Source organism: Oryctolagus cuniculus, chromosome 3 (genome assembly GCF_051225735.1).
Source record: "Oryctolagus cuniculus isolate XC-2025 breed Fujian yellow rabbit chromosome 3, ASM5122573v1, whole genome shotgun sequence".
In the NCBI taxonomy this organism is placed as follows: Eukaryota; Metazoa; Chordata; class Mammalia; order Lagomorpha; family Leporidae; genus Oryctolagus; species Oryctolagus cuniculus.
Genome location: NC_142869.1, coordinates 128,528,966 through 128,551,711, shown reverse-complemented (window position 1 = coordinate 128,551,711; position 22,746 = coordinate 128,528,966). Strand labels below are relative to the sequence as shown.

Genomic DNA, 22,746 nt, shown 5'->3' with positions numbered 1-22,746 from the left:
GACAGAGGTCACCTCACGAGGAACGCCAGCCCCAGGCCTTCGCTGGGACTCTATTCTCTCCTCACCACATCTCTCAGGCGAGGCCCTCCCTCTGGCTTTGCTGCCCAGCCTCGCCCTGCATACCCTCAGCAGAACTTCTCACCCATGAAATGTGAAACAGCACAAGACCAGCTGCCTGGTACCAACGCTCAGTGCCTCTCCATTTCCTGTCTTCTCCCTTCCGTTTTACACGGAGGAGAAAATGCTGGCATCCTCCAGAAGCCCCTGCTGGACCATCTTCTTTTTCTAGACTCTCTCCCTCTGCCACGGCTTGCCTCACACCTCTTCCCCGGTCACACCCACTCACTCCAGTGTGCACATGCTCAGGGCCCTCCCCGTCCTCACATCTGATCAGTCTCTGTCCCCTTCTCCAATGTCCAGAGCTTAGGGATCAGCACAGCGAGCAGCCCGCAGTCAAGACGTGTGGCCTCCCCATGGGCTGTCTACTCAAACACTGCAGGGCTTGCCCACGGTCACTGAGCACAATCATTTGCAGGACAGAACAATGGCACCAAAGGCAGAGGCAGAGCCATGGTCTTTTAGGAGGCCTCCACTCTGAATATTAAACTTTAAATAAACACGGTGAAAGAACAAAACAGGCGGAACTACTTATATCTTCAGTTTCCAAGACTGGGGAGAAACACACAAGGAAGCTGGAGGTGTTAAAGAACTCTGTCATTTCTCCTGCGTCATCCCATCATGTTTCTTAAGCCTTTTGGTACACAGCTGGCGAATAAGTAACATATAACATTCTAATCTCTATTCTACCTTCATCAAGATCCATGAAGGATAAGGTAAATGAGGTGCCAGTCCTATGAGCAATGAGAGTCTGCTTCTCTCAGAATGTGTAATCCAAACAAGCACCTTGCACCATTAGCCTGCTGCCTGGGAACAGATGCCCACATGTGTTCAGAGCAGTCACCTGCCAGCAACCAGCACCAAGGGCACCCCTTACTGTGGAATCCCCAGGGAGTTGGCGGCTTCCTCTGAAGGTGGGCCTGCCTTGAGCTCAGGTCCCTCCCCTTTCCCCAACAGGCCTTGCATTCTCTGAGACCAGGGACTGTGTCTTGTGCCTCATCCCTACCCCAGTGACCCATAGACTTCCTGACACACATAGGCACTTGGTGAACACGTCAACTGTCTTAAGAATTCCCAGTTAGGCCTCTACCTTCATTCTTCATGAAAGCTTCAGAAATAAGTAGGCTTTGAAACAAAATGGATCTACGGAACTTTTTTTAAAAATCACCATCAAGTTGAAATACAACAAAACATGTGAACATGACAGTGAGGTGAAACAAGTTCCAGATAACATTCTATCATACCAATACATACTTACTTAACACTGGACACTGGTCTCAGCACAAGAGAGTCAGAAAAATACCAGACTAGCTCTATTCCATATGACCTATTATATGTTGGGCAAGTAATTTAACTTTTCTGAGCCTATTTCTTAATCTGTAAAATGGGTTTAATCCCTCTACCTCAGTTGTCTCACATGTGTACAGCACTCAACTCAGTATCAACCACAGGGTAGAGAAGTCAGCACAGCACAGCTCCAGCAACATCTGGTTACGACACAGCTGTGAGAAGACAGTGCTTCCCTGTGAGAAGACAGGAGCTCCCCTCTCAGCATGGCACTGGGAGTGATCAGGCCAGGGGCCTGTCCAAGCACTGATCCTGGCTCCCCTCGCCTCTAGATCCCCACTCAGGCCCGGTCCCCATGCGTGTGGCCTGCCCTGGCGCTGCAGTCTGCCGTCCATCACTGCGTAATCTCACACTGCCTGCTGTGGGACAGTGACTTCACGGCTACTTCCACAACCAGGGGAACAAGGATTGCTGAGGCCTCTGTTGACCACTGCCCACCCCTGCCCTGGGCCCCAGCACAGTATGGATGTGGAGCATCATTCTTTTTTTTTTTTTTTTTTGCCAGGCAGAGTTAGACAGTGAGAGAGAGACAGAGAGAGTTATAGACAGTGAGAGAGAGACAGAGAGAAAGGTCTTCCTCCATTGGTTCATTCCCCTAATGGCCACTATGGCCGCCGCTGTGCTGATCCAAAGCTGCCAGGAGCCGGGTACTTCCTCCCGGTCTCCCATGTGGGTACAGGGACCCAAGCACTTGGGCCATCCTTCACTGCCCACCTGGGCCACAGCAGAGAGCTGGACTGAAAGAGGAGCAACAAGGACTAGTACCTGGCACCTCAACTAGGACTAGAACCCAGGGTGCCATTGCCGCAGGCGGAGGATTAGCCAAGTGAGCCACGGCACTGGCTGGAGCATCCTTCTTGAACAACTGACCACTGAGAACAGGCCCAGGCCTTGAACAGTCCACCCAGAGCAGGTCTGACAAGGAGGGAGTGCAGGGGGGACGGACACACAAGAAGGGACAGACCATCTCGAAGCTGCTCCATGTCGTCGTCGAACACGGCCTCCTTCAGCGCTGTCTTGTCGTAGGTGTTGATGGTGTCTGAGTAGGGAAATGGGTTGTAGTCTCGTGCACGTGGCCCAGGAAAGGCGCGAGGAGGCTGGGTGTTGAGGAGGGAGGTCTTGTTATCCAGAGCTGTCCTGCCTCCTTCCACTTCTCCGCCTCCCCGGCCCTCAGTGGCAGGGGAGGCAGCTCCCCCGTCGCGGGACACCTGGGGCACAGCACACTGTCAGTTCCCTGCCGGGACTCTTAACAGACTTTCTCTTCTAATGCTCAGAAATAGCAGGCGGGCCAGACATGTTTCACTTGATATCTGGTGTCTGACAAAGGGATAGCTATTAGCATTTCAGTCTGTAAATACAAAATTTACAAACTACCATATACAGGACAGAATCTGTTTACATTTGCATCTATTCATCCATTTCATCCATGTGTAAATTCATCCATTTACACATCCGATCTGTTTTGGTTTATAATTCCATGATCTACTGTCCATTTTCTCAGGGGCTAATACCATGAAATTCTGAAGAGTCTCTTGAGAATGGAAGGCCTCCCACCCACTTGTGCCCACAGTGAGGACCCACTGGCAGCACTGCCTCCTGTGGGCTTCAGTGCCAGCAGCTGGGGCCTGCTTCCCCGACCCAGCACACATGGACAGAAGCTCTTCACCTGCCATCACAAAGCCAGGCACGCTCTCCCATTACTTTCTTGTATCCCATACATTCCCATCAAGTGGGGAGCCACACAACACTTCATAATCTCTAATGATGGAGGACTCGGCACCTCCCAGGCAGATCATTCTTTCTTTTGGGTATTTCTAACTCAGAATTGTTCTTTACACTGTGTCACAGGGCAGGTGGTTAGTACTTCCTGAGTTTTGTATTTTTCTCCTAGTATATGTTCTGTGTTGTTGTCAATAAATTAAGCCTCTGGTTCTCTGAGCCCTTTGCCTTAAGGGGCCCTCTCCTTTGCAGTAACTGAGTGAGTTAGGGTTGACTGCCAGCAATGGGGCAACACAAGCCTCCCCTGTCTCGGACTGTGACTATACAGTGATGGCCAGGCTGTGTCAGGTGACTCCTAAGATTAATCGTTTACTTGTGATGCTGACAAAACACAGTGCTCTCATGTGTACACAGCTGGCTTTATTATTTTTTTTCTTGAAGAAAGATATATGCAATATCATCTGAACTATTCCTAAGTATACAGGCTAGATGGATTATAAGGAACTAGTACTAGCAGCATAGGAAATTGATCCAGTTGTTTTGGAACTCAGTGAAATCATATTTGGCAAAACTGATCTTCATGTCCTTTACCCAGTAATCTTAACTTTTGGTAACCTGTGCTAAATAAAGTACCCAGCAAAAGGAAAGAATGATATTATTTCCAAAAAATAGTTTAACATTACAATTGAAAAAAAATTGAGAGGAAAACAGTGAAAGGATGAAAGTTGAATAAATTTTGTTGAAACAAAAATAGGAGTGGCATGATTGACCATAATGGCTACAAAAATTTATTCCCATGGGAAATGCTTATGCTGTGAGGAAAGCAAATACAGGCTAGTATGACCAATGGGATTCTCACTGTGTAAAATCTATACACAAGTGAAGACCCAAGTAATACACACATAAAAGACTAAGGATTTGCTATTGTTAAAGGTGATTAGAATTAGGATAGTTCAACTTTATTGTTAAAGTATATGAAGCTCTTTTTAATCCTTTCTACTGATTCCTTCTTTACAATAGTAATAGATCTTTAAAAGAGTTATAAAGAAAAACGACGTTATCCATGAATTATCTTCCACCCAGAGAAAGTATGTTAAAATTCAGTTTGAACCTTTTCCATCCTTAGTTTGATCATATCTACATCTTAGTGACTATAAACTCTTATTTGTGGGTATTAAGAAGCAAATCCATCCCAGCCCTTCCACTAGGTATACACATCCTACAGGACGAAAGCAAGGACTAGAGCAGATGGTTAGGCACCAGTGTTGGCAGCAGTGTCCCTCCACACATAAGTGAGTAACAGAATGTGTATGTGCCTATGCTGACTGTTGTTCGGCCTTCAGAAGGGGTGGAGTCTGCTATGCACTGCACCCTGGATGAGCCTTGGAGACATTAGGCTGAGGGAATTAGGTCAGTCACCCACCAAAGGGAAAATATTTTATGTTGCGCCGTATATGAAATTCCTGCCATACGCAAATTCACAAAGACATAAAGTAAAATGCAGGTTACCAGGGGCTGGGGGAAGGGAGAAGGAAGAGGAGTTATTATTTAGGAGGTGCAGAGTTTTTGTTGGGAATGTTGAGAAAGTTTTGGGTGTACAATAGTGATGTGATTGCATAGCACTGTGAGTATATTTAATGCCACCCAGCTGTATACTTAGGAATAGTTCAGATGATACTGCATATATCTTTCCTCAAGAAAAAAAAATAATATCTGCCAGGCAGAATAGAACCTTGATACACATCACTCCCAGTACTTCTGTAATTTACTCAGCGTTCCCTTTTCTGCCAGGTGAATCATCTTACCACTGGATCTGATACTCATCCATTGGAACGTCCGTCTCCCTAGCTTGGGTCTACAAAGGACGCACTGGTGCCTGAGTCTCACGTCTAATGCAGCTTTAGATCTGCCTCACAACTGGTGGCTGAGACGTTTTCTTTCGAGCCTCATCCCTCCAACTCTGATTTTCACTGCTCCGCCCTCTTGCAGCCCAGTCTGTCTCCGACTCTGCCCTGTGGCTCTTACTTCCCACTTGCTCTCGGGTAATCTGGAGGCTTCTCAGTCCTCACCTTCTTTACCTCCTCCCTGTCAAGTTTCACTCCTTTTGGTTCTCATCACTGTCTTTTCATACTTGGAGAAGCCGAAATGACCAAAAGAGAACACAGGACACAAGTCTATAGCACATCCAAATGAGGGATTATTCTGCAACCATGGTAGTTCCCATAGAGGAAAACCAATCTGGAAAGCATTCATGTCCTAACCCAGTTGGGGCACAGTGCAATGCTATGCTTATAACCACGTCACTGCACACTTTCCTACACACATACATGCATAAATGCACATACAGAAAGGAACAGAAAAACCCACCCTAGGCTGCAAATAGTGTTCTCTCTAGGCTTCCTATGTGGGGCAGGTAGGTGTCACATGATCATTGGAAAGCATGGTCCTTTGTGCACCCACCATTTCCTACAGCCTCCACTGCTCTTGGCAGGTCTACCCATTTCCTACTTGGATCCCCGTGTGTGCTACATGGGATTCTGGAAACCTTTTTCATTCACCTCTGGCCTCCTTTCACTGTCCACAGAACAGAAGCTACAGTAGGAATGTGCCCTCTTCCTGCCACAAACTGACCTGCCCTCCTTCCTGGCTGATGCCAGTGGCTCCACCAAAGCCCATATTTCATACTCCCATCCTGAAGGCTGTGTGTCTATCATAAAAGCCAAGCTGTTCACTTCACGGGCCCCCTGGCATCTACATAAGTCAAGCCTCTTCCACCTGAAAAAGCCCCTTGAATGACCCCTCAGCTCCCACCAGTTTGTTACTCAAGTCACTCCTCAACCCACTGAACACTGGTCTCTGCTCTCAACTCTGCACTGAACTCTGCTCACAAAGTGGAAGAAAAAACATGGAAGTGGGCATTGGGCCTAGCAGTTGAGAAGCATGAGTCCTACACTGGAGTGTCTGGATTTCATGCCTGGCTCTGGCTCCTGACTCCAGCTTACTGTCAGAACAGACCTTAGGAGGCAGCAGTGATGGTTCAAGTAGTTGAGTCCCTGTCACTCATGTGGGAGACCTAGAATGAGTTTCTGGCTCCTGGATTGACCGCTGACTAAGCCCTGGTTGTTGTGGGCATTATGGGATTGATAGATAGGAACAGATAGGAACACTCTCTCTCTCTCAGATAGACAAACAGAACGATCAATGGAAGCTCAAACAGTGGGCACATTATCAAAGGAAAGGTCTGAACTGTACATTAAAACATCTGTAAGTAAATGTATTTTTTATGTTAAATAGGATACTTAATGAGACACTACAAAAAAAAAAAATCTAATGGGGTCCCTCCACTTATTATACGACCCATCGCCGCTAACACCACGGGCCCTTTGGCTGAGAGCCCTGCCTGAGCAGTCTCCTTTGCTTTGATGACACCACCCCACCCTGTCATCTCTAGCTCTGTCTTCCCCTCACAGCTGCTGCTCCTGAGGAGTCTGTCCTTACCCTTCACTGGTGATTTTACTCACTTTCCTTCAGTCATTGTCGTGTAGCTTAATCAGTGTCTCTCAAATTTCTATTGCCAGTCTAAATTGTTGGCTTAAACTTCAGACTGGCATCTCCAAAGGCCAAGTGGGTGTGTTTGCTTGGGTGAGGTTGCAGTTCACACATATTCAAAGTGAAATCATTATGTTCCAAAGCTGCTACAATGCATCTTTTCTTTTTCTAGGATACTACCTCACTGAATAACACCAGCACTCAACAGCCGCACATAGCCCTAATTCCATTTCACTTCCTCCAGAATTATTCTCCACTCCACATAGACAGCTATCTTTCTGAAATGTGAGTGGTCACGCCACTTTCCTGCTGATCAGCCCTGCAGAGCCTCTTGGGTAACTCGCTCAGTGGCTGGAAACCATTGCCCCATCTCCCCTGGTGTGCATGGCCTCATGCAGCGGAGCTCTGCAGCTCTTCCCTACCCAACACCATGACCCACCTGCTCTCTCCACTGGACTGCAACCCCTACCTGCTCCTCTCTCCCGGCCTTCACACTTCCCTGCTCTCTGACTGCAACCCACCTGCGTAACCTGACAACCTCTCCTAACCCCCAGGCTTCAGCTCAGAGGACCATACCACCTCCGTGCACACCCTTCCTGAAGACCCCTGGAGTTGGGCCCCAACCACTTGCATGGCACTACCATCCTGTGCTTATTTGCCTGCTTTTTTATGGTATGGGAGCTCCCAGGGAACCACACAACTGTCTTGGGTCAGGGTCCCCATTTTTATCACATCACACGAACAAAAACACCGTCAGGACAAATGAGAGCCAACTGAGGAAAAAGGCATGTGACGTTCCTCACAAGAGTAGCTGAGGGTTATTCTTGTGCTGGTGACACCGCCCTGGGCCTCCTGAAAGAACATTACTCGAACCCAGAACTGAAATGATGCTGAGGCCCAGTGACCACAGTGCTCCACAGACTCAGAAATGCCATTTAATCAACAGAGTTCTCTATCAGCCTGGGGATACTCACAATGTCACACTCCTTTTTGCCATCTCGTTTGATTGGCTCATTCAGATCCTCTTGGCTTCGGAAACTAAACTTTTCAATGGCTTCTGTGACTCCACGCAGAGAACTATAGATTTCCTCGGAATTCAGGTTTTCTGTGTCGTAGTCCAGCATGCTAAGGGTCAAAAATATTTTATTTCTTGAATTGAGGCATATGCATAAAATCAAGATGGGGCAGAAGTTATTTCCAGTAATTGGCAAAAGGAGATACAATTATAGTTTCATTTCTGTGGGTGATTTGGGATGAAAAGGAGACATCTCTTATTAGAGGACCACCACTGGACAATGAGACATCTTCCTCGTCACATCTGGTCCCAGGCACATTCCATCAGCCCTCAACAAGAACCAGAGGAGACAGCAATAACCACAAGAATGCACGAACTCAAAGAGTGATAACTGGTGACTGAGTGAATGAGGTGATGACAGTGAAAAAATAACTTTCTTATCTTAAAGATGGAAAAAAAAAGTAGTTTGATTGTTACTGGTCTCAAATGTACAAACTTAAGAGGAATGGGTACTTGGAAATAAAGCTAGTATTACAAACAAATTTCAGAGAAGAGCAAACGATCTCACAAGACTGGGCCGTGCTAGTCAGTATCCAGTCCAGAAACACATAAAACCCTACTTAGGAAAAATAACAAAAACAACCCTGACTCAAAGTCAGATCTACCTACCAATGGGCTCCGAGAGCTCAGCTCTCAGGTGGTCTAGTTCAGAGACTTTCCATGAATGTCAGACTCTGAAGACGCTTCCACCTGGAGCTTGATCTTACAAAGATGAGTCACATTCCTTGATGGACGTCTAAAAACACTTTTAGAAGGAAGAAAGGCTTGTACCTCACAGAAAAGTGATCCCAATTGTCCTTTTGGACACTGAGCACAGCAAAACATGAAATGAAGCAGAAGTGTCAACAGCCTTTTGGTGCAATGTAGTTTGCTAACAAGCACTTTTCAGATGTCTAAGGATCCTGAGAACAAAAGCCACCACTGTCCCTCCCTGAGAATATCAAAGAAGCATAGGATACACAAATGAGTATAAAGAAAATAAAATATGAAGCAACTGTCAACCAAGGGCAGCTTAGCTTAAATTCCACTTGCTTCAAGAAAGCATTCAAGGGGCCAGCATGGAGACACGGGGGTTAAGCCGCTGCCTGTGATGCTGGCATTTCACATGAGCACTGGTTCTAGTCCTGGCACTTCTACTTCCAATTTAGTTCCCTGTTAATAATGTGCCTGGGAAAAGTAGCAGAAGGTGGCCCAAATGCTCGGGTCACTGCCACCCATATGGAGACCCAGATGGAATTCCAGGCTCCTTGGCCTGGCCCAGCAAAAGATTCTCTCTCTCTCTGTCTCTTGTTTCTCTGTAACTCTACCTTTTGCATAAGTAAATAAAAAAATGTTTAAAAAGAAAAAAAGAGAAATATTCAAGAAAAGAGTGGATGAGTTAGTCTAACCGGCAGAAACTGAGGACTGATAAAGAACACCAGTGGAATCTGTGGCTATGTCTATGTAAGCATGCAATATTATTAAGAACTAAAGAGAAGCCATCTTTGTGTTCTGCAAAAAGTAGTAACTGAAAACTCTAGGCCCCCACTGGCAGGCACCCTTCTAAGGGCAATATCTCTATACACTCCTACATGGTGAGTTTCCTGTAACTTAAGGCAACATTTACTAAGACTTGGGCAATCGAGTAAGACCAGATGTGGAGCATTATCACTTGCAGCAGCCAAACTGCTGCTGGCTTGAGGCTGTAGTGATCCTCTAAGCTCCGCTACAGCACAACACCTGAACTCACAGTGACAGAAGCTACTTGCCCAAAATTGCAAAACTGGTCCAGACAGCACCCAGCTTTCTTTCCTGATGAATGAAAATACACACCCCAACTGTATTTGGTGTGTTCACAGGAACATATGCCAACTCAAAGATTGACTCTGGCATCCAAAGAGAAGAAATGTGAAGTCTGAACACATGTCCAGCTGAAATTCCATGTATATTTGACAAGAGGCAGAATGAAAAAGTTGAGCAGAATTCAAGACGTCAGCCCCTTCCCCAAGGCTGTGACTCTGAGACAGTACCCCCGCCCGTGAAGACAGCATGACTGAGGAACAGGCCCTCTTTTCTTAGCACACCACAATACTAGCTTACATGTGAACAAAGGCATTTATACATCTGACCAGTACACTGCTTTTTATATATAAAGACTAAGCATTATGACTCAAACAAACAATATATATACACAATGTAGAAAAATGCCTTAAAATACTTTCAATCACAACGACCAAAAATAATAGCATAGCCCATGCAAATGAAAAAGTAATTTAAAAACTGAAAGAATGATGGAATGGACAAGAAGAAGTCTGGAGAATGTTCCGTTTTTTTAGGGATGTCACAATATTATTTTCCATATGTCGCTTCAGAGAATATTAGCTTTCATAGAATTCATCTTGTTGTCCTTAACCTGAACTTTCTGAAAACATTTCAGTTCACATAACTTTATCACTGTAACAGCCTCTTTTAAAATCAGAACATACAGGACTCTGCCAGTTGATGTTCGTCCTTCTCACTTTTAATTAATGAAGCAACTGAAACTCCCAGTTCAGGAGCACAAGTGTGTGACAAGCACTCAGTGTCTTGAGGTGTGAAGTATCTCCTTGGTACGAAGTTAAAACTGTGAGCTCCAGGTGAGAGACACACTTGCTTTCCTATAACAGGAAACAGACAAGGCTACTTTCTTTGCTATTTTTATGCTAAGATCTGTCTTTCTTCAAATCAATACCTTTAAAGTCCTCACTTCATAGTGAAACAGAACTTCCCAGGAAGTTCCCCACCAGCGGCACATCCGGGAGCAGCAGCAGGACTCCAAAGCTTGACAGGGACGAGCTGGTTAGGTGAACCTCACCTGCCAACTACCCACACACCTGTCTTGGTTCAACTTTGAAACAATGCCAGGACATAATCCTTTGGGTTAAAGGCCAGGTCCTGGTCACCTGTAAACACCCTGATTAGACCTCAGAAGGGCTTCCTTAAGGTTCTTTAGATTAGGAAGAGTTACGGAGTTAACAGTCACTGACCTAAGGTCAGGCCATGTCACCCAACACTGAAGCCAGATACAGCCTTGGGCTTGCTCTGTAAAGGATTTGTATTTGTATCCTGGGTGGCAAGGAGCAGGAGGTCAGGTCTTCTTTATCATCTCTTGGGTTATAGACTAAGGATAATTATTCCCTGTCACAAATCAATTCAATTTTAGCAAAGAGGAAAGAGAGAGATGTAGATTCCCTCTGAGTTCTATGGAATTACTACGTTTTCTAAATGGATGTCTACAGCTGGCTCTCTCCTAGATGTAACTGAAACTTAGGGATATTTACTAAGTGTTAACTGCATTAGATGTCTTAGATTGTATACACTGTGTGCGCAGGTGTGACAGAGGACTCTACGAGGGGAGGTCCTCTGGAGAGGCAGTTCTGGCAGCTAGGGATAGGGGTGAGGACTAGTGCCCAGGAAGGCATGCAGGAAAGCATACTGGGAGATAGCCAATACGTCAATCTTAGATTTCAAGGCATGGCTAACTTAAAAAAAAAAAAAAAAAAGTAGTGACATGCTTCATTAACATTAAAGACAGCAGTGGTCAGTATCTCCTTGCCCTTTGTGCCCAGGATCCTCTGGACACTCCGGAGGTTACTTTCAGACCTGTTCACTACACATGGCTCTGCTCTGTGGAGAACACAAAGCAGGAGTGCTGATCTCCAGTGCAGAGGCTACCCGTGCAGCACTTAAACACAGCAGATGGTGTGGTGGTGTACAGAACCCTTATCCCATCACAGAAGACACCTGCTCGTCTCACGGAGCTCAGGGACATGGGTTGTAACTGTGAGCCCACCTTTCAGGGCTTCCTTTCTGGAAATGTGTGCCCAGACTATCACCACATGACAGCAGGCTGGGAAAGAAATCAGTCCACACAGTCAGTCACCAGCAGGGCTGAGAGACATATGTGCAGCTGGGGAAAGAGCAGGCCTGGCTCGTCTGATGGTGGGACATGAGACGCATGCTAAGGAACTTCCCAGTGCCGCTGCCTTGACCTTCTGCATTTCCTGAGGTCCCCTCTGGGGCCTGAGCACTGCTTGGGCTGGAAGGCCGACAACCAGTAGATGGTGAAGAATCAGTCTGGTGACAAGAGTCATCCACCCTTGGGATGTGACACGACCCTGCTTCTAAGATCTGGCCGAGACCACACACCTGCTCACACTTCTCACCAAGGCTCTACCCCTGCTAGGCCACACCAAGGCAGGACCAGTCTGGAGGCAGCTGAGAGGCTTTCCTAAGACCTGAGACGACCGTGGAAACACAATAATATTGTGACACCTCAGACAAGTTTAACAGGTAGCTTGTTACCTGGGAGAGTAAGAGCGCCTGAGAGTCTTGTGGGAGGGAGCGGTGGGAATGGAGTTAGGCTGAGAAAAAGGAGGTGGGTGCTTCGATAGCCCATCGGCACTCCAACCCCATAACCGACTGCAGTGATCAGAAGAGGAAAATCAGAGAGAGAAACACAAAAGGCAAAGGCAGGGTAGGAGGAAGGCGCTATATTCTAAGTGCCTCTTCTTTCCTTGACAAAGTCTCTCAGTCAGCTGGAGCAAAATTAACACTTCACCATACAGAGAAAAAGAATAAATTTTGTTTTACAATTTGGCCATTAAGACTACTTCATTGTTTCCCCTCGCAACCATGGGATACGTTTACTTAAAATCACCTGAGAATCTGAGTGTGCCTACCTGAGACTGTGTGTGTGTGTGTGTAATCTGAGTGTGCTTACCTGAGACAGTGTGTGTGAGTATGTGTGTGTGTGTGTGTGTGCTGCCAGCACTGGGGTGGCCATTATAAGACTTACACTTAAGAAAATAGGGCTGTTCAGCCTCAGATAACTTGTTAGTTGTTTTAGAAAGAACCAAGACAGAATTATAGGGCCTCAATCCAACTGGGAGCCTGGGGACTGTGGCAGGAGGCTTTGGGGATGCTCCTTTCTGACCAGCACACTCCAGCATGGGATAGCGGCTTTCGGAACGATTCCCTTTTGAAAGAGCAGCAGCACCATGATAGGGCCAGTTCAAAGGGAAACCGGAATCAAAACTGGTCTGCTTCTGTCACCTAACCTGAGGACTAAAATTCATTGGGGAACACAGGTCTTCACCTTCACAAATATCACTCGTGGACCTTAGGGTGCAGAGCTCCTCAAGAAAGTTCTACTGGGGCTGGTTTTGTGGCACAGGGAATAAAGCCACAGCCTGTAGCACCGGAATCCCATATGGGTATCGAATTGAGTCCTGGTTGCTCCACTTCAGATCCCTGCTAATGCACCTGGGAAACCAGTAGAAGATGGCCCAAGTCCTTGGGCCCCTGCACCAATGTGGGAGACCTGGAAAAAACTCCTGGCTTTGGCCTGGCCCAGCTCTGGTCATGGTGGCCATTTGGGGAGTGAACCAGGTGATGGAATATCTCTCTCTCTCTCTCTCTTTCCCCACCCCTTGCCTTTCCTTCTCTTTCAAATAAATAATCTTTTATTAACAAACAAAAAAACAGTTCTGGGCCCAGTTCTTTGGCATAGGGGGTAAAGCCACTGCTTGAAGCACTGGCATTATTTATGGGTGCTGGTTCATGTCATAACTGCTCCTCTTCTGATCCAGCTCTCTGCTATGGCCTGGGAGGGCAGTGGAAGATGACCCAAGTCTTGGGCCCCTGCACCCACATGGGAGACCCAGAAGAAGCTCCTGACTCCTGGCTTTGGATCAGCTCAGTTCTAGCCATTGCGGCCATTTGGGGAGTGAATCACTGGGTGGATCACTGGGTGGAAGACCTCTCTCTGTCTCTCCCTCTCTCTGTAACTCTCTCAAGTAAATAAATAAATCTTTATTTTAAAAAGAAAGTTCTATCAACTGTTTCAGCTCAAAAGCATAGAATGAGAGACAGGGAAGGGGTGCTGAACTGCCTGCTAACATGAGGCAAGGCCAGGGACAGAGTCCTCGGTGTCAGAGACAGCTCCTGCCCTCACTGGCATTCAGGTGGTCCTAAAAGCAATATCCCCTGCATGCCAGTGTCCCCCAGAGACAGCTTTGGTCCCTGCTCTAGAAGGAAATAAGGTGTGAAGTGGAGAGGTCACCGAGGCACAGGGGGCCTCTAGGCCTTTGCCAAGTCCCACACTAGTCAGGGGTAGGGGCACTAGAGGAACATGGGTGGCTCCTTAGGCAGCAGCTCTGCTGACAAAAGGGGAGGAAGCACCTCTGAGGGTAAGAGAACTGTCCCCATTAATGCTCACCTTGATTCCTTGGACAGATCTGATCCTGACAGGAGGAGATTTTACTTAAAACCAAAGCACCATTAATTACCTTCTATTGTTAGGGGACACAGTGCTGATCTATGGGGCACCACTCTGCTCTCTTTCTGCTCAGATCCTATGGCAGCCTGGAGCATGGAACTCCGATTCAGACAATTGCTGAAGTCCCTTGGAACTGTTTTTCATTTATTGTAAAGTCACACTGTGTAAGATGAACTCAAATACAAACATGTACCTAAGGACGAACAGCTGCAGCTCCTAAATCTCGTCCCCGTGATTCTTCTCGTGCATACGGGGGGGATGTGTTACCAATGCTTCACCCTTCAGCTGCAGCATTCCTGACACCATGGGGGTGGTAACAAAGACTTCTTCACAGTGACATTTTAAGGACACTACCAGATCTGTTTATCATTTTAGAATAGCTCCTTATTATTACTATCATCCACGGGTATACTGTTTGAAATAAAAAAAAACAAAACAAAAAACAAAAAAACCTGGTACATTTAGGTACTTAGTATTAGTTGAAAAACTAAAAACTTCCCTTGGGGCCAGTGTTGTGGTACAGCAGGTAAAGCTGCCACCTAGGACACCGGCATCCCATATGGGCACCAGTTCAAGTCCTGGCTGTTCCATTTCTGATCCAGCTCCCTGCAAATGTGTCTGGGAAAGCAGTGGAGAATGGCCCAAGTGCTTGAGCCCCTGCACCCACATAGGAGACCCAGAAGAAGCTATTGGCTTTGGCCTGGCCCAGCCCTGGTCATTGTACCCATTTGGGGAGGGAACCAATGGGTAGAAGATCTCTCTGTCTCTCTGTGTCTCTCTCTCTCTCTCTGTAACTCTTTCAAATAAATAAATAAATCTTTTAAAAAAAAAAGAGAGAGGAGAGGCAGAGAGGCAGAGAGAGAGAGAGAGAGACAGAGAGGTCTTCCCTCTGATGGTTCACTCCCCAATTGGCTGCAATGGCCAGAGCTGCACCGATCCGAAGCCAGGAGCCAGGAGATTCTTCTGGGTCTCCCATGCAGATGCAGGGGCCCAAAGACTTGGGCCATCTTCTACTGCTTTCCCAGGCCATAGCAGAGAGCTGGATTGGAAGTGGAGCAGCCGGTCTCAAACCGGCACCCATATGGGATGCTGGCACTTCAGGCCAGGGCGTTAACCTGCTGTGCCACAGTGCTAGCTCCACAAATAAATCTTTAAAAAAAAAACAAAAACAAAAACAAAACCAACAGCACCACCCAGTCAAATCAAAGTAACAGAAAGTCACACAAAATCAATGGTTTAAGAGCACAGCTGAGGGAATGTACTGCAGACCTTATGTGTCACCTCCGTAGTCAATGCTCTGACTTGGAGGAAGAATTCACTGTTTTATGATTTGCCTGCTGGAAAGCATATTGGACTACTTCTTGTCATGAGGTCATTTTTTTTCCTGCTAGATAGTTTTGGGTGGTGAGGAGAAATCATTTCTCCTTTTGAGCTCAAGTTGGCTAGGAGCATCTGGTTATTTATGCACTGAAAGAGGGCAATTTTTTTAAACAAAGAAGCTCCATAACAAACTAATCCCTTAAAGAATAATTTGTTGGGGCTGGTACTGTGGCGCAGTGGGTTAAGCTGTCTGAAGCACTGGCATCCCATATGGGTGTCAGTTGGAGTCCTGGCTGCTCCACTTCTGATCCAGCTCCCTGCTAATGCACCTGGGAAAGCAGCAGAGGAGGGCCCAAGTTCTTGGACCCATGTGGGAGACCTCAAAGAAGCTCTTGGCTCTGAGGCCATTTGAGAAGTGAATAAGCAGATGGAAAATATCTCTCTCTGTCTCTCCTTTCTCTGTGTAACTCCGACATTCAAATAAATAAATAAATCTTTAAAATAAAAAGACCAGTTTGTTGATAATATTTAGGTGACACTTGGATTATTTTAATACTGAAAATAAAACTCTTTATTTCTTATACTGATCTGTATTCCTAACAGTAAAAATTAAGATGAGGACAACAAAGAAGAAATGGTGATTGGAAAAATAATTAAAATTGCTAACAATCAGGGGACCCAGGAAGGTCGCATGTGGCCAGTTTGTGGTCCTGAGGGATTATGCCAGCAGCCCCATCAACTGTCTGCTCCTGCGCACACACAACTATCCCCCTTTTAGCTCAGTTCATTCTAGCTTTTGGCTTACCGCTTTAAAATGAGCCACCTTCATAACTAAAAGATAAGATTATGAACTGTGTATCATGGAAGAGCAGTGTTCACAATCAAGCACCACTTCTAGGTAAAGGCAACTGGTTTATACAGAATGTTAGTTTTCCACAGCATTTTCCCTTTCAGGAAGGAGTTTATGATTTTCCTGCCAACACTGGATCATGGTCATTAACGCACATTCTTTAACCTCTGTGTACAACTTAGCATTGAGAAAGCCTAGGGAGCCTCAGTTGTACCCAAGGAAAGCCAGACATCTTTTCATTAAGTTTCTGGTCTCAGCTGTATGTCTGCTAACAGCCAGCTGAAGTCAGCACGGCAAAGCCTGAATTTAGACACCTAACATCCTTCTTTGTACCTACTTTTAGCACAGGAGGACATCTGGAGGAATAAGCAAAGGGCAATATAAACAGTAGGATCTTGCAGGTATACAAAATACTTAGATGTCCAAAACATTTACAGGAGAGCTAAGGAGCTAGAGAGAGTTTTAGGAGTGAGAAAGCAGTTTGGGAGACCTGATCACTTAAAAATCTCAATTCTAAAGCCTTTATGTTTTGATAACCCCTTGTAAGGGAGGTAACTCTTAAAGGGGAAGTGGCATTCTTGTGGTGTTTTTAAGATCTCAGCATCAGCAACCTTCAGGACCAAAGTGTCCTGGTCTTACTTTAGTGACCCCAAGGATCTGGACTTCTTGCAAACAATCACACCATGTGACCCCTGTTGTTCTAGTCATGGGTGACTCTGCCCCATGTGAGGGGGATCACTACAGCCACCATATAGAAGGCTCTGGCCAGGGACCATTGCTGTGGCATAGTGGGTAAAGCTACCACCTGCAGTGCCGGCATCCCATATGGGTGCTGGTTTGAGTCCTGGCTGCTCTACTTCCCATCCAGCTCTATTCTATGGCTTGGGAAGGCAATGGAGGATGGTCCAAGTGCTTGGGTCCTTATGCCCATGTTGGGGACCTGGAGGAATCTCTTGGCTCCTGGCTTCAGATTGGCCCAGCTCTGGCTGTTGCAGCCATTTGAGGAGTGAGCCAGTGGATGAAAGACTTCTCTCTCTCTCTCTGCCTGTCTGTAACTCTGCCTTTCAAATAAATGAATAAATATTAAAAAAGAAAGAAAGAAAGAAAAAAGGCTGTCCAGACAAAAAGTGTTATCCAAAGGTTCCCCTGGAAGAGCAGTTTCTCTTCCACAGTCACTGCACTGGATTCTGCATAGTGTTTGCAAGGACTGTCCGAGAGCACAAAACTATTTTATTTCCAGAGCAGTGGGGCCTGCTTTAGACATGAGAACAAGCATGCCTGGGACGGCCCCTTGGCTGGAAGACTACTCGAGACTTGGTGTGGGCCAACAATAAAGGGTATACTTGGATGACTAAATACCTTTAAAACATTCTCCTGTCACTTGCAGAACAGGTAATGAGCTCCCTCATGGATTCTGTGTAGACAGTAATAAATACAACTTTCAGTTCTAAACTCTGTGAGGTACCAGAGAGTATTTAGAGCTGGAAGAACCACAGAGAACATTCAGCACAAATTCTTTGTCTTACCAAAGAAGTTAAGCCCTCTGCCCCAGAATACAGATAGAATTTGAGTAGGGACTAAGCCTGTGGTCTCCTGAATATGCCACTCTTTTTGGTATGCTTAGTCAAAAAGTCTACAAATAGGCTGTGCAGACACTGAAGTAGTGCAGCTCTTTTACTTCTGTGGAAGAGCCTTTACCTTGGAGACAGTCCGCCATGGGAACAGTTAGTGGGTGAGGTCAGGGGGCTGGTCCTGCTGCTGGGGTGTCGAGAGGGCGTCCGGCCCATTGTATTGCTTGGAGATCCCTGGGATAAAGGCAGAACAGGCACCATTATTCAAGGGGCCTGTCTACAGGAGACAGTTCCACTCTTCCCATGTTCTTTTAACCTACATGTGTATGAATGGGTAGAATCTGCCCATAATACTTTTTTCAGAACCACAAGGACAATTTCAAATGCATGTAAATCCAAAACAGCTGCCATGTAGGCATCTCTGGCGTTGAATGACTAATGTGGGTTGTGCTACAGTGACAGACACAACTGAGCATTTGTATCTTCACAGTGTTAAAAAAGGAAGACCAACTCAATGAATGAGTAAACAATTAAATGACAGAGTAAGAATTTAACTAGTAAGAATAAACTACCCTAAGAAAAAGGCCATATTTAAATGCGAGGTTCACTTCTTCACTGGGAATATGTCAGGAACAAGCATATGGTCCCCACTAGGGATGCTCATAGTCTACTAACAGAGAACAAGGAAGCTGGTCATTCAGTGAGAGTAAGTTCTAGACCAGGATATGCAAAGGTCAGGATAGGCATGGAGGCACCAAGCACAGCCAGGGCACTCACCACACTGGTGTTGCTGGAATTCTTGAGGTGGTTATGCAGGAGTTTGGTGGCACCATCCTGGAATGTTTTTGGCAAGGCACCAAGTAACATAGTAAATTCAGGAGTGTTCAATTCAAACAGAGAGATGAGCACAATTTGTGCTGCCTAGAAAAAGAACCGAGATTAATTTACATGATGTACAATAGCAAATCTTGGTCAAAATATTCATTAAAATTGTCTTAAGGAGAAAATATTTCTGTATAAGTAAATTATATCACTAATAAGAAGGCACAAAAACAAAACCAACATTTTCAATAACAGACAGTTTGACTTCAATCTGGAAAATAAACCCTGCTTCATCTTAATGCCCCAGTCTTGGATTTCCATAGCACATCAATACTAAATTCCTCCAACTTTCCCTTTGTTGTCTGGCACTATGAAGGAAGCAGGGAAATAGGTAAATGAAATGATCAAAAAAATTTTAAGTGTATAAGATTGTTTCTACTCTAACAAGTCAGACTGAACAGGGTTCCCAGCATGCCCTGGAAAGAACGCCTGTCTCACCAAGCTGCCATCACAGGAGCTTGAGAAACCACTTTTTTCAATCCCACTACTTGTGACCAAGAAATACCAGAGAAAGAGTTTAAATGCATCTGAAAACTCGCACTTTTACACCTATGAACTGAGAAGACAGACTTTGGAAAGTAAACTGAACTTTCCATGATGCACATTCAAAACTTGCTGTTCTGTCTTTTGGGCAACGTTCCACTTTCCTTATTAGTTAAGCAACACACTGCATGACTGCTTGTAACGACCACAGCAGAGCTGGGGGCAGCAATGGGCTGAAACAGGAGCAGCCAGCAAGACTCAGGCTCCTCCAAAGTAATGTGCTTTCTACGGCACTGTTTACTAGCACGCAATCTGAGCTTAAAACATATAATGCCTGAAGAATGAATCACAAGGGTTTTGATTATTAAAGCTAAGCCAGGTGGAAATTTTACTGAATACCAATTGGCATTTCTTATTAATTTCTAAGAGTCAAGAAAAAGGAAGACATTATGAAAACTGGTCCTCTGTATACAATAATTTCTCATTTTTTAGCATGAAGTCTTTTTAAAGACTATGATTTTTAATGATTATAGGATTTATTCAGAATATTTTTCCATGATATAGAATATTATATAAAAATGTGCTTGCTGAGAAGTTCTTTGGAAATAAATATCATAAAATACTTCAATGCTCTTACAGTGTTAAAAATAACACTAGGCCTATTTAGGAGAAAATAGCTATTTTGTGCCTGGAAAAAGAAAAAAAAATCTGAAGACCCAAATGTCCTTAAAACAAAAATTAATTATGCATAAAGAGTATCAGTATAATAATGTTATTTATAGAATCAAAAATTACTTTCAACATTTAGCAAAAGCATTCATTAAACATAGCACTGAGAAAAAGCACACAGCTTTTTTCTCTTTATCTCTGAAGAGCCATGAACAGTCTTTCCACTTATTAAAAAACAAGTGGCCAGTGTACTTTTACATCACAGGCAACAACAGTATTACTGATGGTACTAAAATGCATTTTTCTATGTTTCACTACTGAAACACTTTTAATAAATCATTATCTGAAGAAATCTGTTTCACCACCAATTTAATGTACTATTAACATGATTCCTATGAAGTACTTTAAAAAGTTTGTGGAAAATCCACATTATCTTTTAATTCAATTTTTCCAAGAACTTTTTGAAGTACCCTCATATATTTGTATGACACAGCAAATTCCAAAAATCATGCAGAGCAATCTGTGCATTTAAAAAAAAATCATTACATGTTAGAAAAAAACAAGGCATGCAGAAAAAATTGCACTATAAAGAGAAAAGAAAGCAATAGACTGGTGTTTTAGCAGTAGAAAAAAAATCCATGTCCTCGATTCAGTAGAGCATAGGCAGCTGGATTTTGCTGATTGAAAATGATAAAATGTTATCATTACTTCTCCAACAGAGTAATTCTAGGTGGAATGAGCCACTGTCTTTATTTAAGAGACCACCATTTCTTTCTAGAATATGTTATATCAGAATATAAGCAAGGAAAAAATCAGGATTATTTTTATTGTTACCCCCAATATAATCTCATTAAAGCAATAATTCTTAATATAGAGCTGGTTGGAAAAATGTATTTAAGAAAGCCTAGGGCGGCCGGCACTGTGGCTCACTTGGCTAATCCTTCACCTGCGGCGCTGGCACCCTGGGTTCTAGTCCCAGTTGGGGCGTCGGATTCTGTCCTGGTTGCTCCTCTTCCAGTCCAGCTCTCTGCTGTGGCCCGGGAAGGCAGTGTAGGATGGCCTAAGTGCTTGGGCCCTGCACCCGCATGGGAGACTAGGAGGAAGCACCTGGCTTCTGGTTTTGGATAGGCGCAGCGTGCTGGCTGTAGCAACCATCTGGGGGGTGAACCAACGGAAGGAAGACCTTTCTCTCTGTCTCTCTCTCTCTTACTGTCTAACTCTGCCTGTCAAAAAAAAAAAAAAAAAGCCTAGGGCATAGTTCAGGCTTAACACTAACTCAAAAAGTGGAGCATACCACAATTCTTGTCCTATCTCTGCACTGCTGTCTCAACAGGAAGCAGACCTATTAGACAGCCAGGCTAAAGACTCAGTGCTCTGCTGACACTTTCACTCAGTTGTCTGCTGACAACTCCAGGGCCACTGGCATTAAGGATCAAACAGCAACTTAAAAAGAGTGATTTTCATGTCTACCCTTGCAGTGGAATCTGGGATGAGGACAAAAGGCTCTTCAATCTCCCCACTACTATGTGATGAGAACTCCCAGGGCCATCAGCTACCTTGACTGCCATACACCTTACTCTTCCTAGCAGACAGGACATGAGGAAAGCTTTGATCAATGCTTCAGTGTTGATCAATACGTGAGAAAAATCTAAAGTTTGGGAGGAAAAGCAGAGTTTTCTTGTTTATCGAACGACTCTTACTGCTCCCTTCTGATTGTCATTAAAATTGCTCCATCAAACCACCAAATGGGTGTTTTTGACACTTGTAGGCATTTTTCATTTAGTATCTCTCTTCTGGACTACTCTATTAAAATATGATAGCAATCTACACTTATCACGGTTATTCCACTGGGAAGAGCAGTTAATCACAAAACACACCACAACACACAAACACTGACACAGGTGCGTGCGTGCACACACAGACACACACACTCACATACTATCATATTAATTTTAGGTTTCTTCAAAAATCTCCCCAGTGTCTTCACAAGGGTAACTGGTATTAATAATCTAAAATGCAAACAGTGAAGTGTGTTGTTTGAAATTAGTACAGGATTCTCAAGCTACCTGTTTACAATTTTCTTCCAAGTTTCCTTCTCCAGGCCCAGAGCAGACTGAAGCTGACCTACTGGGGAGATGCTCACCTACTCGACTACGCTGCAGCGGGGACTGGCAAACAGGAAAGGCAGGAGGGGATCAGAGAAGCAGCAAGTGCTTAATTAATCTTGGCTATTTGTTAGCTAGAAAAGTATTTGGCTGTTTACATAAAATCACTGAGATGCATACACTCAAAAAAGAAAAAAGTTAGGAATAATAACAACAAATGTGGACCGTTTTGACTCTCAACCATTTGCTAGGTCCTTTACCCTTCCTGGAAGTAGTGGCATTCTTGCTTCCTATGATGAAACAGAGGATCAGAGGTCAAAATAAGACCAGAAAGGAATTGAATTATATAGTTAAGCTGAGATTCACACATTACTTGATGACAAAACCCTTAGCTTTTAGAACAGGCCATGCTGTCTCTACAGTCATCAAAGATTTCTTAAAAAGTCACTTAGAGATTTCACCCTTCAAAGGCTATTTATGTACTTTCCCTGCTCTGGCCAACAGCGTCTTTCTACCTGCTAGGTTTCTTTTGACATGTCTCCTTCATTTCCCACATTTCTCAAAAGAGCATCTGTAACTTCATCTGACAAAGAGAATCATATAAGCCTACTGGCATTCTGAATCCTAAAATACAAAAATACAATTTAAAATTCTATTGTCATTGCTGTATTTTGACCACATGGCTTCCTAAATACTGGTGAAAAATCTGGTACTGTTTGTTCCATAAACAATAAAACAATAGCAAAAGTAAAACAACAATT

General features: G+C 44.7%; 1 protein-coding gene across 50 annotated transcripts in view; it reads right to left on the bottom strand.

Annotated features, from left to right (window-relative positions):
* The window catches only part of CLASP1 (cytoplasmic linker associated protein 1), a 293,720-nt gene that overhangs the window by 25,401 nt on the left and 245,573 nt on the right, over nt 1-22,746 (bottom strand). For 30 of the 50 annotated variants that reach the window (XM_051838608.3, XM_070071077.2, XM_070071079.2 and 27 more), the window contains 5 exons: nt 18,624-18,767; nt 17,974-18,080; nt 12,131-12,247; nt 7,707-7,857; nt 2,429-2,672 (listed from right to left, as the gene is read on the bottom strand). In XM_051838608.3, coding sequence (XP_051694568.1) covers nt 2,429-2,672; nt 7,707-7,857; nt 12,131-12,247; nt 17,974-18,080; nt 18,624-18,767 — 763 coding nt within the window. Of the gene's footprint in view, nt 1-2,428; nt 2,673-7,706; nt 7,858-12,130; nt 12,248-17,973; nt 18,081-18,623; nt 18,768-21,946; nt 22,049-22,746 lie in introns of all 50 variants that reach the window. The other 20 variants (XM_070071085.2, XM_089329376.1, XM_070071086.2 and 17 more) reach the window with 3 other exon arrangements.